Source organism: Pantherophis guttatus, chromosome 1 (genome assembly GCF_059756535.1).
Source record: "Pantherophis guttatus breed Tessera chromosome 1, ASM5975653v1, whole genome shotgun sequence".
Classification (NCBI taxonomy): domain Eukaryota; kingdom Metazoa; phylum Chordata; class Lepidosauria; order Squamata; family Colubridae; genus Pantherophis; species Pantherophis guttatus.
In genome coordinates, this window is record NC_142063.1 from 327133143 (window position 1) to 327149883 (window position 16741).

At 45.3% G+C, this 16741-nt stretch overlaps 1 protein-coding gene across 1 annotated transcript in view; it reads left to right on the plus strand.

The window, feature by feature from the left end:
- TMEM132E (transmembrane protein 132E) overlaps positions 1–16741 on the plus strand; it is a 277104-nt gene that overhangs the window by 251312 nt on the left and 9051 nt on the right. The window contains exons 6-7 of the mRNA XM_034420955.3: positions 57–200; positions 13975–14180. Coding sequence (XP_034276846.1) covers positions 57–200; positions 13975–14180 — 350 coding nt within the window. The remainder of the gene's footprint in view (positions 1–56; positions 201–13974; positions 14181–16741) is intronic.

The window sequence follows — 16741 nt, forward strand, 5'->3', positions numbered from 1 at the left end:
AGATGGTGGGACCATAGTCCACTCAATAAAACATGGCCTCCTTTATCATCCTTAAGGATACAGAAATCATCAACACAGCCATCCTCACAGGACGGACAGTTGCCATCCCCGTGAAGGTCATCGCCATAGAGATGACAGGAGATATCTTGGATATTTCAGCAATGGTCAAATGCAAGTCCAGCAATGAGGATATCATCAAGGTGGGTGAAGGGGCTGATACATGGGGGGAAAATACAGCTAGCCCTCGACTTACGAAACACAATTGATCCCAAAATGTATTTTGTTAAGTGAAACATTTGTTAAGTGATTGTTGCCTCATTTTACAACGTTTCTTGCCTCGGTTGTTAAGTGAATCACTGCAGTTGATAAATTAGTAACCCGATTGTTAAGCGAATCTGGCTTCCCCCATTGACTTTGCTTATCAGAAGGTCGTAAAAGGTGTTCACAGGATCTTGGGACACAGCAGCAGTCGTAAGTATGAACCAGTTGCCGAGCATCTGAATTTTGATCATGGGGATGCTGGAAAAGTCGTAACTGAAAAATGGTCACAAGTCACTTTTTTCAGTGGTCACTAAACAAACCGTGGTGAATGGTCACTAAACAAACCGTGGTAAATTGGGGATTACTTGTGCTTAATCTTGGAACTGGGTGGCCTGGTATTGTGGAGGAATGCCCAACCAAGGTAGTATGGTAGGGGTTGGATTTTTATTGGATGCTAACATGAGCTAAAATGTTGATGTGCACGAATCACTCTCTTACAGGAACTTAACTATGGTCTTAGCAAGTTGTGTACACCAAGCCATCGTAATAGTTCATAATAAGATTTATTTCCTTGATGCAGCTTGTTATATTATGTTAACCCAGAACACAGTGTTACTACTCTGGGGTCAAGTTTTTTTGTTTCTGATACTGGACAGCCAAACACATCCGCTGATTTGGCAGTGGTAGTTGCAATTGTTCTAAATATTTCTTCTCGGTGTTGGATCGACTGCCTCTGAACATGGAGTTCTTTTACAATCATCATGACCAGGGGTACTCAGAGGTGAAATGCTCCCGGTTCGGACCGGCTCGGGCGAGTAGGTAGCGATGGCGGCGGGCAGTTCGGAGAACCGGTAGCAAAAATACCTGCCCCCGCCCCGCATGCCCAGCTGAGCCACGCGATCATCAGAGGCTTTTTTTCTTTTAAATGCCTCTGATGAGCCAAACTCTGACGATCCCAGCTGAGTTGCCTGATCGTCAGAGGGTTTTTAAAAATGCCTTTTGAAAGCATTTTTTTTTTACAGGGTTTTACATGTAAAAAATGGTTTTAAAAGTAAAAAAAAAAAATTGGCCACTCCCACCCAGTCACATTACCCCCCCCACTAAGCCACGCCCACAGAACCGGTAGTAACAAATTTTAGATTTCACCATTGGTTCTACTTACCTTTACTATCGGTTCGCAATGGGATCGCGCACGCGCTTGCTTCGCTCTCAAGCACGCCTTACTTCTGTGCATGCGCAGAAGCTTATGCGCATGCACATATCGCTGATGATGACATCCGGGGTGGTGGGTGGGGTGAGTGGAGCCTCCCGACGGTTTTACTACCGGTTCTTGCGAACTGGTCCGAACTGGGGGCAACCCACCACTGATCATGACAAATATCCATTAATAACATTCACTTTTATTTCTTTTTAAAGAAAGCTATCTGGCTTTCATCAGAATTATACACTATGTGAAGACAAGGTAGAAAAACAGTAAGGTTTTAGACTTAGGCAGGAAAAATGTTCAGGTATGGATTAGATGAAACCTGGCTTAATAGCAGTAACTGTGAGAGGGATTGTGGAGTCCTAGTAGACAATCACTTAAATAGGAGCCCGCAGTGTGCGGCAGCAGCCAAAAAAGCCAAAGCAATCCTAGGTTGCATTAACAGAGAGATGTCTTTGGAGATTCTCAGTCATCCAGGTCATGGTTGTCCCAAAGGATGACTGAGAATCTCCATAGACATCCCTCTGAATAGGGATGGAAATTGGAAATTGGACTTTCTTATTTTTCTTTGAAGACGTTTTGCTTCTCATCCAAGAAGCTTCTTCAGCTCTTGAAGAAATCTACTGAGTTTAGAATTTGGGGAGCCAAAGTGTCCATGGTGTGCAAGCACTGACAACCCACCATCTCTCCCCTCCCTTACCAATCTTCTATTTCAGGGGTAGGCTTCAAAAATTTTAGCTAGGGGTTCTCTGCTCGGTTGCTGGGTGGACGTGGCCATGTGGGCGTGACCTAGTCGGCCTCCTGCACAACGGTGGGGGGCATGTTTTTGCCCTCCCCGGGCTCCGGAGGCTTTCCTTGAGCCTCCGAGAGGGCGAAAATGGCCTCCCTAAGCTCCGGAGGCCCTCTGGAGGTTGGAAATAGGCTCGTTTCCGGCCTTCCCGAACTTCCAATAGGCCTGTTTTTCGCTCTCCCCGAGCCTCCGCACACGCCCTCCACTTACCTGCCTCCAAAACGGCCTGCATGGGGACTCCTGGGAGGGGAGGGGTGGGCAGGGCCAGCCACAAGTGGGATTTGGGGGTTCTCCAAACTGCACAGAATCTTAGCTAGGGGTTCTCCCGAACCCCTGTGAACCCCTGATCTATTTGCAAAGCAAAAGTTTAGGTCTTCCATTTGGAAAGATTCTCCAGTTTTGATCCTTTGAGATAATATTCCCTATAATCTATCTCCATCTATGAATTGGAAAGCACCTGAGATGGACTCATCTGGACCCGTCTGGTGATCTGTCCCCGTCTACGCACACACACAAACACAGCCAGCCGAGGGTTAAGAAAGTACTTGGCACGCACACAGGTTGTTATCTCAAACTTGTCAACGATATAAGCACCATCTGCCAAGAGCTTTACTGCAACAGATAACATAAGATTACATACGCATTGCAAATAGTCCAGCAAAACAATATCCCTTCGGCAGCTTCAGACGTTGTTCAAGTGACTAGCCAGAATTAGTTTTTGTTCGTCACGGAGTTTTATCAGCCACCACCCTCTCTTATGTAGTCTCTGGGGTGTGGTCCAGTGACTCAGTTCTAATCCCTAGCACGCCTCCTTAATTGCTGCAGCCGTTTATCACGCCTTCGTTGGCGTGCATCCAGGAACGACGGCTCTCCTTCTTCGCTCTCATCCGAGACACCTGGCTCCTGGCTAATCTCCTCTCCCTCGGCCGGCACCTGAGACAGTGCCAGAGGGGAGGGGCCTGGAGAGGGAGGCCTGGCTGACTCCTCTCCCTCATGTTCGGAGCCTTCTTCCTCCGATGAGATAGGCTCAGAGGGCGGGGCCACAACATCTGGCAACCCGAACTGGTCTTCAAAGCAGGCAGTTATTTCAAGAATCGGTGGAAACTGGAGCCTCCTGCTAAGCGGCTCCCACTTCCTCCCACTGCCCAGCCTGGATAAAATAGTCTGCCTGATTTACCAGGGCACCTTTTTAAATGGTTCTTTTCAGCTTGAATAAACACTGCAGCCATTGCACACTTTCAGGTAGGCTAAGAGACACTTTGATGGGCTAACATGTTACTTTCCTGCTCATAAATTTCCCTGGTTGCTGTCTCTGGCTCCAGGAAAGGCACTAGCAGGCCAGAGCGTGCATGCTGAGATGAATAATTCATCGACTTGCTGACCCCTCACCTTCTGTTTTCCATTAAATTCTTTAACATCCTCCCACCCCTGTTTCTGCCCCCACTGAATTATGTCGACAGTGCTGTGAAGAGGTGTGTCTGGCAGGAACTCTCACTTACCTGGAGAAATTGCAAAGTGGGGAGGGGAGACAATTGCTCTGTCAGGACTATAAACTGAGGCCATTCATCAGGCAACTTGCTATCTGTTACTGTAAATAATTCAGCATTAAGGAGAGTGGCGATGCTGTCGGTGGGCTGTCTCCTGACTCCCCGAGTGGGGGGCAACAGATATGGGAATAAACAAGACAAGTAGCACCATTGATCTCCTGACACAAGAGATGCAGGAACAAGACTTGGGCCATGCAAAAAGTGAGCCTTAATGCAGCAATCCTTGCAAGGTGGCGTTGGAAATCCTGGCTTAACTGCTGAACCCAGGGTTTGCATGTAGCCTGTCCTGGGTCTAACCCGAATTATGCAAAACTGAAGATAAGAAGATGAAGTGCTGCTGTCTTTAAGCAGGAATGGCTGCAGCTTTGGTGGACTGAAAAACCAGGGTGATAGTATGATGCTGAAATAACATCCATCTTCTGCCACAGAATTCAGATTAGTTACTTTGTTCCTCTTAACAGAATAACAAAAGTTGGAAGGGATCTTGTAGGTCATCTAGTCCAACCCCCTGCTCAAGCGGGAGACTTTATACCATTTCTGACAAGTGAGTGTCCAGTCTCTTCTTGAAAGCCTCCAGTGATGAAGCACCCACAACTTCTGAAGGCAGGCCGTTCCACTGGTTAATTGTTCTCACTGTTGGGAAGTTTCTTCTTACTTCTAGGTGGAATCTCTCCTTGATTAGTTTCCATTTACTGTTTTTGGTGTGGCCTTTGGGTGCTTTGGAAAATAGGTTGACCCCTTCCTGTCTGTGGCAGCCCCTCAAATATTGGAATACTGCTATCATGTCGCCCTTTGTCCTTCTCTTCACTAGACTAGCCACGCCCAGTTCCTGCAACCGTTCTTCATATGTTTTAGCATCCAGGCCCCTAATCACCTTTGTTGCTTTTCTCTGCACTGTTTCTAGAGTCCCAACATCTTGCATTATACCATGGTGATCAAAATTGTAGCAAATTATGGTTAATTTTAATTAAGTTTTGTTGAACAAGCCAGTGCCTGTTTTGCAGATTAACCAACATTTTCATTCCGCAATTGGTCAATCAAATTGGGCCAATTTTGCTATCATTTTTAGCTTCATAACTCTTCATAACTTTGCGGCTTAGAAAATCACAAAATTATTCTTGGTGATTGAATGTGGCAATAACCAAGAATAAGACAGCAAGCCACAAACCATGTATCCCGTATCTTAACAAAATTATGGTTACAGTCAGTTATCCCAAAACAAACCAGGCTTTCAACCAGTGATAAAGAGCTGTCAAGGAAACCATGGTATTCTTTTCTGTTTGTAGATCATGCTGAGCCCAGAAACATATCATACGAGCGTGATGTGTGAGACTATTATGAAGGCAGGTTTGCATTTTAATTTGAAACAATTAAGTTGCTGGCATGGAGCTGGCAGCTTCCTTCTGTGAGACTGTGGCAACCTATGGATGAACAAATCTCTCCCTTGTCTGATTTGTAATTAATACAGGAAAATTATTTCTTTGTATTGATGTTTAGTTCATAGGCTACATTGTCTGCCACAAGGGTCCTTTCTAGCAGCTTACGCTGAAATAATCCATAGAAACTCATAAAACTATTTATTGAGAAGCAGGATTTTTTTTTTAGTAGAGCCTTCTTCCATTTGCAGAAATAACAGTTCTCGGGAGAACAAGATTAATTTGAAACGATCTCTTAAACAGAGGCATGGAAATCTTACGCTTGTGGGATCCGCATTTTTCACTAGAATCTCTAGGATTGCCAAGTGAAGCCCGGTACCAAAGCTGTGGCTCAAGATGATGCAATATTGTGAAACAAGGTCCCTGTGAATATTTGCCAAATTTATGACTTTGTTTTCAGTCCTCATCTTTTCATATATTATAAGAGGCAGGGGGTCGCCATGGTTAGAATGCAGTACTGCTAGCTAACTCACTGCTCACTCCAGGAATTCGATTCTGAACAGCTCAAGGTTGACTTCATCTTCCATCCTTACGAGGTCAGTAAAGTGAGGATGCAGATTTTGGGAGGCAGTATGCTGACTCTGTAAACCACTTAGAGAGGGCTGTAAAGCACTATGAAGTGGTATATAAGTCTAAGGGGTGTCAAACTCGATTTCATTGAGGGCAGCATCAAGGTTGTATCTGACCTGGGAGGGGGGCAGGTGGACATGGCCAGGTTGGTGTGGTCAGCTTGACATCTCTTGTATGGGGGGCATCTGTGGTGGCCCGGGCGCTCTGCCAGCGAAAGTGGAGCTCAGGAGGGCCCCTTCATTTTCATTGGCAGAGGCACTGCGGGCTGGATCTAAGCGCCCCACGGGCCAGGTTCGGCCCGCAGGCCTTGAGTTTGACACCCTTGGTCTAAGTGCTATTGCTATATGTTTCTCCCACTATTAATCAGCAGCTTAATTCATCAATGGGAAGGAAGTTTATTTTTTATGTCTTCAAAATCCTTGGCCAGGGCCATCCAGATGTTGCTGATGTCAACTTCTGCCGTTGAACTACAACTTCTGGCACTCCTACACCCCCACTGGAGGTGGCTGTCTGTTGAAGTTCTGCAGCTTCTAAAGGGCCACTGATTTCCTATCCTTAGGGTAAATGTTATCATGGATGGGAAACAAAAGGCAGCAGTGTGTATAATGAACTCGTCAGAAATGGGAAAGATACCGATGTTTGGCTGCCTCCCACTCATATATATTTTATTGCAATGTTTTACCAGGAAAAGGTAAAATGATTTTGTTTGAAGCTGTGCAAAAACTGGAAGAGAAGAGAGATAACTGACAGAGAAATGATTGAATGTGGGTTGTGTTGTGTGAACTGAAGAGCTCCAAGTCATATCTGATGCTTATTATATTTCGAAGAAATGCTTGTAGAGCTAGGTTAGAATCTGGAAACATTTCTTCTCTGCTTGAGAAATCCTGCAAATGTTACTTACTGGCTCTAGTTCAACCTCCTGGGAAATTGCTAGAGATGTTTGGTGTGATTTGGAAGTTCTTAATTTTTATTTCATTTTGCCTCGTGTAACAGTTTTATGCTGATTTTGACACTCGGGAAGCAGGAACTAATTAAATAAATATTGCTACTCTTAAGAAATGTAAGCAAAGCTGCATGTCCCACGAATCTAATTATGGAGGCACTTGTGTTATCTAAGTTCTAAGACCACATAGCTGAAATTTGATGGGGAGAAAAAAACAGCTATTTGCGTTAACATCATTTTTGCCTTTCTAATTTCAAAATAAAGGTCAGCAAACACAGTGATCCCTACTAGGCTGTGTTTGCACAACTTTCTTAATAATAATGCAATAGGTGAACAGTTGCATTTCCCAGTATGCTGTGCTGGATATTTTCAATCATCACCTTCCTCTTTTGTTTTTGCAAATAATAACAACAGTAATAGCCTGCACTCAGTTTCTTAAAACTTACCACGAGATTCTCTGCGATCCTCATGAGCATGCTTCTTTCCCCCTCCTTCCTGTGCAAATTTTTGCTGCTAGGTAGAAAGGTTTCCTCGCCCATTCTGGATATATTGCCTGAACAGAACATAAGCAACGTCAGGTTTGTCTAGATTGCCTTAATGGCTGCATTTACTAGCAACTAAAGCAAGAAAGAGTTCTGACCCAGCTCCCCAAACACAACAAACCCTCTGAAGTTAATGTCACTGCGTTTTTTTATTTACCAGCTGAGCTCTCATTTCTGGACTATCAGACTTTCCGTAGCTTGCCAAGAATCCTTATCAGTAAGCTAAACTGCGCATGTCTCTCCACCCACATTCTTTCACACTTTTCTGTCTTCTCTTGCCAAGAAGTCCGACCACAGAGAGGTGGCCGGCACGAACTTTATTAAAAATGTAACAATTAATTTTTTTTTTACAGTTAGATGTTTTATTTTCTTTACAATAAATATGAGTTTATTAGAAGATGTATTCTGGTCTTATTTTTCAAGATATACACAAGGAAAATGCCACGATCCTTAATTACCCCAGGAAGGTAACAGGGCTAATTACCTCTGACAGTTAATTCAAAAATTCCTTTAATTAACAAGTCCATTCTGCCAGAAGATCAGTGGTGGGATTCAGCCAGTTCGCACCACTTCGGGAGAACCGGTTGTTAACTTTCTGAACAGTTTGGCAAACTGGTTGTTGGAAGAAATCATTAGGCAGAGAACCGGTTGTTAAATTACTTGAATCCCAGCACTGCAGAAGATGAATAGTTGTCTGCCACATCTATTCATCTCTGCCCATCTCTGCCTTTTACCCCAGAGCTAGGGTGGGGCTTCACTAGCAACGGTGGCTCTTCCTTCCCAAGAATCGGACCACATATTTCCACTGCTCTCCTCTTTTCTGCCTTCTGCACATCCGTGCATCAGGCACTGGACCCAGCTCTTCCTCATTTTTTTTTTTTTAATTTGATTTATATGCCGCCCTTCTCCGGAGACTCAGGGCGGCTTACAATGCGTTAAGCAATAGCCTTCATTCTTTTGTATATTTATACAAAGTCAGCTTATTGCCCCCACAAACTGGGTCCTCATTTAACCTACCTTAGAAAGGATGGAAGGCTGAGTCAACCTTGAGCCTGGTAAGATTCGAACCTGCAGAAATTGCAGGCAGCTGTGTTAATAACAGGGTGCATTAAACCACTGTACTACCAAGGCTCGTCCTGACTACCTTCAGACCTGGGGGCTGTTGACTCTCCATCTCAGGGTTGACGGACAGCCCAGGCTCCGCCTCTGTGTCTCTCTTCTGACCCAGCTTCCCAAACACAACAAACCCTCTGAAGTTAACTCAAAGATTCCTTTATTAGTAGTGCTGGCAAAAAATTTCTCTCTCACCGCAGGCTAACAAGTCCATCTGGCTGGAAGATGAATAGTTGTCTGCCACATCTATTCATCTCCGCCCCCTGGCCTTTTATCCCCAGAGCTAGGGTGGGGCTTCGCTAGCAGTTGTGGCTCTTCCTTCCCAAGGATCAGCCCATGGATTTCCACTGCTCTCCTCTTCTCTGCCTTCTGTGCATCCGCGCGTCAGGCACTGGACCCAGCTGTTCCTCATCCTCAACAGTCTCCTCCAGACCTGGGGGCTGTTGACTCTCCATCTGAGGGCTGACGGATGGCCCAGGCTCCACCTCTGTCTCTCTCTGCCAGCTCCATTCCCTCTTCCCCCTCGGAGCTCTCAGGTTGCCTTGATGCTGGCCCTGATTCCCACACCTCCTCCTCCTCCTCCTCTGATTCAGCTGCTGGAGGGGCTGGCGGTCGACAGGCCACAACAAAGAGCCTCAGGAAGGAGCTGTTTTTTAGGCGTCTCGGAACGGAGATGGTATTAATTTTAGTAGTATTTGCATTCTCAGGCCCTGAGAGGCTGGGAGAATCTCTCATCGGTTTGTGCCGATGGGTGTGTTTATTAGCGTAAGGGATACAAGTGACAGCCCAGCATTTTTATTTTGATGAATGACACAGTATCCAGAAATGCATTTCAGGGCTCATTTTTATTCTGATGCCAAGCTGGGATTGTCTTTGCAGACATGCTGAGCTTGTGTCTCTTGGATGTCGAAGCCAAGCTTAAGTAGCCCTGTGGGAGTAAAAGGAAATAGACCCTAGCAGGTTTTGCCACACATATGTACAGAGACACAGACCCAGGCAAACACATTACCATAATAAACTCTCTTAGCTGCTCAATTCCAATTAAAATATACCCGAACGAAGGGCAGGGAGTAGATTTAAATGAAGAGAGCTGTGATTTTCACAGCAGTTTTGGTCTCTGGTTGAAACCTCCTGAGAGACAGCCCATTCCTCAGTGGGAGACCACCTGTTTTGCATGGAAGATGTTTCAGATTCAATTGCCCGTCTCTCTAGTTAAAGAGTCACAGAGAACAAAACCGTGAAAATGTTTCTTTCTCTCCAAGTGCCAATCAAAGTAGACATTACCGGGCAAGATAAGTCAGTATTCTGACCTGTTACACAACTGTGAGAATGTACTATTATTCATCAGAGGTGCTAGGACCGAAAAGAGGGAGGGTTGTAAAATAATTGTGAACCAAACGGCTGGATTAGCATTAGTATTAACATTATCAGGGGAGAAATTTGACCGGTTTGGGCAAATAGGTAGGGACGATTTGAATCGGTTTGCCGAACCGGTAAAAACCACCCCTAGTTAAACTCATCTGTCACTGCTCACCCCTTCCGGACGCTTGACCCATTCAACATTAAATGCTGCAGCAGAGAGAATCCGAATGTTTCTCTCTCCATTCACAGTGAAGCTACTGCACCCTGTCCCTTTAAGGTAGTCCCCGGGAGGGAGGGGACCAGAGAGGGACCATAAAGAGAGCAGCAGCTCCGCTGTGAATGGAGAGAGAAAAGTTCGGATTCTCTCTGCCACAGCATTCACTATGAGCCCTTCTGGTGCTCATACACACATTTTTTCCTACCGGGTTCTGTGGGCATGGCTTGTGACTGAATGGGTGTGGTCATGAGTGACATCGAATTGACCATGTCCACTCAGTCACAGGACCTCCCCCCCCACCAAGCCACGCCCACAGAACTGGTAGTGAAAAAATTTGAATGTCTCCACTGCATTAGATCCTCCTATGCTGTGTAGCCTATCGGGCAGCAAGGGTTTTTCCAGTATGCGGCTCTCCCAAGCTCCGTTTTTGCTGGCAGAGGTTGCAGGATGCTGTCGCAGCCGAAAACGGAGCTTGGGAGCCTGTCTTCGCTGGCAGAGGCAACACGGGCTGATCCTTCGCTCTTTCCAGGGTGGCCCCACAGGCCAGATTTAAGCACCCCATGAGCCAGATCTGGCCCCCAGGCCTTGAGTTTGACACCCCTACTCTAAGTCGTCTATGAATGTTCTTTGCATGTATTTTTAGGGTGTCCTCTTGGTTGTTTGGCATCGGGGAAATCCATTTCATTGCCATCTTGGGAATGGGCATAAAATTTAAATTAATGCATTTGATTTCTATCCCATCTTTTTTTTTCAGGAGCTCGAGGTAGCCTATATAGCAAGATGTCTATTAGCTACTCATAAAACTGAAAGTAATGTTATTTTGAGTGTTCAAAATAACCACAAAGAAAAGCTCTTGCCAAAGAAATGCATTACCCCAGCATCCATTAGATGGTTTCGTTGGTCCAGGGGAAGAAGCAGAAAAAGAAGAAACTTAAAAGGAATGATCTGTGTCTCCCATCTATTACGTTCCTATTTAATAGCATTTGAACATAAAAAAGGGAGACTGACTCTTAAAAGTTTTCTTCGCTCCTAATAATTCATGTCCACTAATAATCGCACTTGGAACTCCCTACAATTTCCAAAGCTGTAGTCTGCTCATCTATTTCGACCAGAATGGGCTAAGTGGTAGATGGAGTATTGTGATGCAAGCCTCTCATCTTCAGGTCACCATCTTGTCCGCTTTGACCTTACATAGACGTGAGATACCATGGATGCTGTTGCCCCAAAGGCAGCCCTATTAGAAGATGCTAGCCTCAAAATCAACCCAGGTCTGAGTTAATGTTAGCAAGATCTATTGGATTCTAGTGTCAACCCTGAAGTTGGCCTGAGGGTGGCCATTTGCTTTTTCTTTCTTTCTAGCTGCTTCAGTGTTGATACAGCCTGGAGCTGGGAGCAGGGAGGAGGGGTGATAGAGATAGTTAGGTGCTGAAGCCAAAATAAAATTCTTTCCCCTGGGAACCAAGGTCATCTGTGCAGATGTGATGAAGAAGGAGACTGAGATCATCCAGCAACTGGACTGTATGCTGATTGGACCTTGTGACTTGTGACTTGTGACTCTGGGGAAGTGACAAAACTTTTACTTTAAATTAGGTGAAAATCGGCGGGACTTTTAGAGCAGAGTTTCACCAGATTCATGCCAATATGATATGTCCTAATAAATTGTTCTTTGAGGAAGATGCCTGCCTCGGAGTTCTTGTTGTGGATGTGTTACTTGGAACTCTGACATCTAGGAGCCTGGGAGCCTTTCCTTGAACTTGTATGGTGCCTACTTAACCTTGGCCACCACATGCAATGATAGGAATCATTGCAAGATCACAACACATCCACACATGTGGATTGGGCCCGCAACTTGGGTGTCCTCCTGGATATACAGTTGTCTCTGGAAGATCATGTAGCGACCGTGACCAGGGGGGCATTTGCCCAGGTCCATCTTGTGTGCCAGCAGTTACTTGGACCAAGATGCCCTACGCACCGTTACTCATGCGCTGGTCACCTCCCGTCTTGACTACTGCAACGCTCTCTACCTAGGGCTGCCCTTGAAAACCACTCGAAGGCTTCAACTGGTGCAGAATGCGGCCGCGCGGGTTGTGATGGGAGTGTCCCAACACTCTCATGTTACACCCCTTCTGCGTGACCTGCATTGGCTACCGGTTGCCCTTCGGGTGAGGTTCAAGGTGCTGGTTATCACCTATAAAGCCCTTCATGGCCTAGGCCCGGGATACTTGTCGGACCCCCTGCAGCCAGCAACAATCTCCAATCACCCGGTGCGTTCCCACAGACAGGGCCTCCTCAGGGTGCCGTCGGCCAGACAATGTCGGCTGGCGACCCCCAGGGAGAGAGCGTTCTCTGTGGGCGCACCCACCCTTTGGAACCAACTTCCTTTGGAGCACCAGATGGCCCCTGACCTTCGCTCGTTCCGCTGTGATTTGAAGACCTGGTTGTTCCACAGCCTGGACTGATGGCTCCTCCTGTTCCTCTGCCTTGCTGTGGTCCGACTCTGGAGGCTCCGGAGACAGCACGTAACTCCCAGATGGCCCTTTCTCTGCCTCCGAAGCAGAGCCCTCATCCGAGCCTTCTCCAGACTCCAGGACTGGCCCATGGTCCTCCCCAGCCTCCTCACTGTCTGATTCTGCTGCCAGCTCCACAGGCTGCTGGCGGACCACAACATCACTTGCCCTTTCCCATATTTTCAACAAATTCTATGGCCTTGAAGCCAAGTATTATTGTCATTTCTTCACTAGGAATCTTTGGCTCTTGACATCTCTCTCACAACAGATACATTGAAGCCAAGCTGGAAAACCTCAGAGAATATCCCTGGGTGAAGGAACAGGAGATGCACCCATCTCTGATAGGAACATAACTGCAAGGATTTGCTGTTTTCAATTCCCAACTCCACAAAGTGCTTACAAGATACCTACTGATCTCTTCTAATAAGTTATTATAAGTTTTATGCATATCACTTGGTTTTGAATGGTTATAAAACTTCAGTAGGATTGGCATCCCATCAAAATAATCCTTTTTGACTGGAGCACAAACCTTGTATAGTCAGTCATTTTTAGTAGCAGTTGCAGGTGTGAAATCCAGCAGGTTCTGACCGGTTCTGGAGAACCAGTAGTGGAAATTTTGAGCAGTTCGGAGAACTGGCAAATACCACCTCTGGCTGGCCCCAGAGTGGGTTGGGAATGGAGATTTTGCAATATCCTACCCCCAGGAGTGGGGAGGGAATGGGGAGTTTGCAGTATCCTTCCCCTGCCACACCCACCAAGCCACAACATACCCACCAAGCCACGCCCACAGAACTGGTAGTAAAAAAATTTGGATTTCACCACTGAGTAGTTGGGGTGCAGGTGATGGGACAAAATTGTGCCTCTTGGGCCTGGTTCATTATTGTTTGCCCCAGGACCTTCCTCCTACAACATTCACATTCAAAATGTTCACTTGGTAAGACATAAATAAATCAGCAGAGTTCAGGGAGCAGACTATGCAGAGTAGACAGCTTTCAGCTGCTTATTTGCCACAGTAAAGGCTATAGCGTGCCGATAATAAAAATGGTCTCTTAACTGAACCACTTTAGAGTTCAAATGCATGTGAAATTATGCAGTATCCTTAAATGCCTGCCCCTCTAGTGAAGGGCATTGTTTACTTTAGCCAATATGCATATTGATCAGTTATAATGGAAATGTTTTTCCAAACCATTTCTTTTTCTGGTTCTATTTTTATTTGGTCATTAGGTTCAAGAAAGACTTCGGTAAATCTGTGCTGTTGCTATTATTTCTTTACTTAAGTATCCATCTTCTCTTCTTTTTTTCCTCCTTCCCTCTTTCTTACAGACGTGACACAAATGTTTTTTAAACAATCAGCAGGGCATGTAAGAGGGCAGTTCAGAAACCGTCCCTTGTTTGATGGTAATTTTTTTGAAAATTACCTCAAAGTCTTCAAAATCCATAAAAATGTGGAATGTCTTCTTTTTCCTCCCCATTTTTCTATAGGTGTCCAGTAGCTGTGACTATGTCTTTGTGAGCGGCAAGGAGTCTAGAGGGTCCATGAATGCAGGTGTCTTCTTCAGCTATGAGCACCTCAGTGCCCTCTTGGAGATGACTGTTTGGGTCCCCAAACTCCCTCTTCATATTGAGCTGTCTGACCCACGCCTCAGCCAAGTGAAAGGATGGCGAGTTCCCATCTTACCTGATCGGAGGTAGGCTAGTTTTGGGCTCTGTTACTTTTAACAAGAATTTAGAGAAACTGGAACAACTTCAGAGGAGGAGGATTAGTGGAATAGAAATTTAGTCGAGAGAGATAGAAGCATCTGAGTAGGTTTAGCTTTGGAAGGAGAAGATCGAGTGAGGATATGACAGTTATTGTGTGAGATGACGCCTGTGGAGGTGAGCTGGTTTATTCAACAAAGAGAAAATCAGTATCTCTCTGGGTAATTAGTTCCACGGGCACAATTACTCTTCCATGTAAGTTTCTTCCTAACACTCAGTTGGAATCTGCCATCTTAATATCCATGTTTCTGTGTCTGCCCTCTGGGGTGACAGAGAATAGATAAACCGTGAGAGATGGTCCCCACGGAGAGGGAGGTGGTGTGAAGGACTCCGGTGAGGCAGCAGCTTCCCAGCGAAGAGGAAGCACATTCCAGAAGGGGAAGGGGAGAGATGAGAGGCAGCACAACCCATAGATGGACAGCAGACAAAGAAATAGAGTTTAGATAGTTAAGTCCTAGAATCTCCAGGGTGTATTATATCTGTTAGGCTGAGGATGGTAAGGATTAAGTTATGTGCAAGCAAAACTCTGGCTGAACTGATCCATGTCATTCTTGGACTTAGCTGGACATCAACGTTGCCAAAGTCAACCCTTACTACCCTCAGCCAAATGGATATACCCTGGAAGATTCTAGGGTGTGGCTATCCAAACTCTCTGTGTCTCCTATCTATCTCTGGCTTGTGCTGCCTCTTGTGTCCCCACTTCCCGTGTTGGAATGTGCTTCCTCCTTCCTGAGAAGCTGCTGCCTCATTGTAGTCCTTCATACCACTTTCTCCTCCGTGGACATTATCTCTCACAGTTATCTATTCTCTCTCATACCGTAGGGCAGACACAGAAACATGGATATTAAGATGGCAGATTCCAACTGTTAGATCACACTTGGAATATTGCATCCAGTTTTGGTCGCCCAATATAAAAAAGATGTTGAGACTCTAGAGATTTAGAACAATTAATCAGTGGAACAACTTGCCTCCAGAAGTTGTGAATGTTCCAACACTGGAAGTTTTTAAGAAGATGTTGGATAACCATTTGTCTGAAGTGGTGTAGGGTTTCCTGCCTAGGCAGTGGGTTGGACTAGAAGACCTCCAGGGTCCCTTCCAACTTATTATATTATTATTATTAACTCTAGAAAGAGTGTAGAGAAGAGCAATAAAGATGATTAGTGGACTGGAGGCTAAAACATGAAGAACGGTTGCAAGAATTGGGTATGTCTAGTTTAATGAAAAGAAGGACTAGGGATAACATGAGAGCAGTGTTCCAAGAGACTGCCACAAGGAAGAGAGGGTCAACCTATTCTCCAAAGCACCAGAAGGCAGGACAAGAAACAATGGATGGAAACTAATCAAGGAGAGAACTAAGGAGAAAGTTCCTGCGAGTTAGAACAATTAATCATTGGAACGACTTGCCTCCAGAGGTTGTGGATGCTCCAACAATGGAGGTTTTTAAGAAGAGATTGGAAAGCCCTTTGTCTGAAACAGTATAGGATTTCTTGCTTGAAGAAAGACCTCTAAGGTTCCTTCCATTTCTGTTATTCTGTTAATTCAACTGAATGTTAGGAAGAAACTTACATGGGAGAGGAATTGAACAGTGGAACTAATTACCCAAAGAGATAGTGATTCCCCCTTTTTGAATATTTAATTAGTTAATTACCATGTTTCCCCGAAAATAAGACCCTGTCTTATATTTTTTTGAACCCTGAAATAAGCACTTCGTCTTATTGCTATGCGTTCAAAAGCCCAATTGGGCTTATTATCAGGGGATGTCTTATTTTGGGGAAAACACGGTAATTTTTTTTTTTAATTTGATTTATATGCCGCCCTTCTCCGGAGACTCAGGGCAGCTTACAATGCGTTAAGCAATAGCCTTCATACTTTTGTATATTTATACAAAGTCAGCTTATTGCCCCCACAAACTGAGTCCTCATTTAACCTACCTTAGAAAGGATGGAAGGCTGAGTCAACCTTGAGCCTGGTAAGATTCGAACCTGCAGAAATTGCAGGCAGCTGTGTTAATAACAGGGTGCATTAAACCACTGTACTACCAAGGCTCGTATTAATATAATATATGTACTACCAAGGCTCGTAATAATTAATATTTCTAAGCAGCCCATCTCCCTCAAAAGGCTTATATAGCGAAGAGAAGAATTTAATTTGGATTCCTGCATAGAACATGCCTAAAATATGGTGTCCCCAAGCCCTGGTCCGAGGTTTATTAATAGTCCGTGCCCACCAGTAACCAGGCTGTGCAAGCAAGCAAAACCCTAGCTGTGCAGGCATGGGATCTAAGTAGCACGTGAAACCATGCCTCTTCCCCCTGCTCCCCACCCCCAGATCCATGGAAAAACTGCCCTCCACAGAACCGGTCCCTGGTGCCCAAAAGGTTGGGGATTAGTGTTTTAAGTGGTTTGCATGATGTGGTTCCTATGACTCCAGTAATGCAGAAAGGAATAGAATGGGAAAGTCTGCTGCAGATGTTTGAGTGGCCAATAGGGAG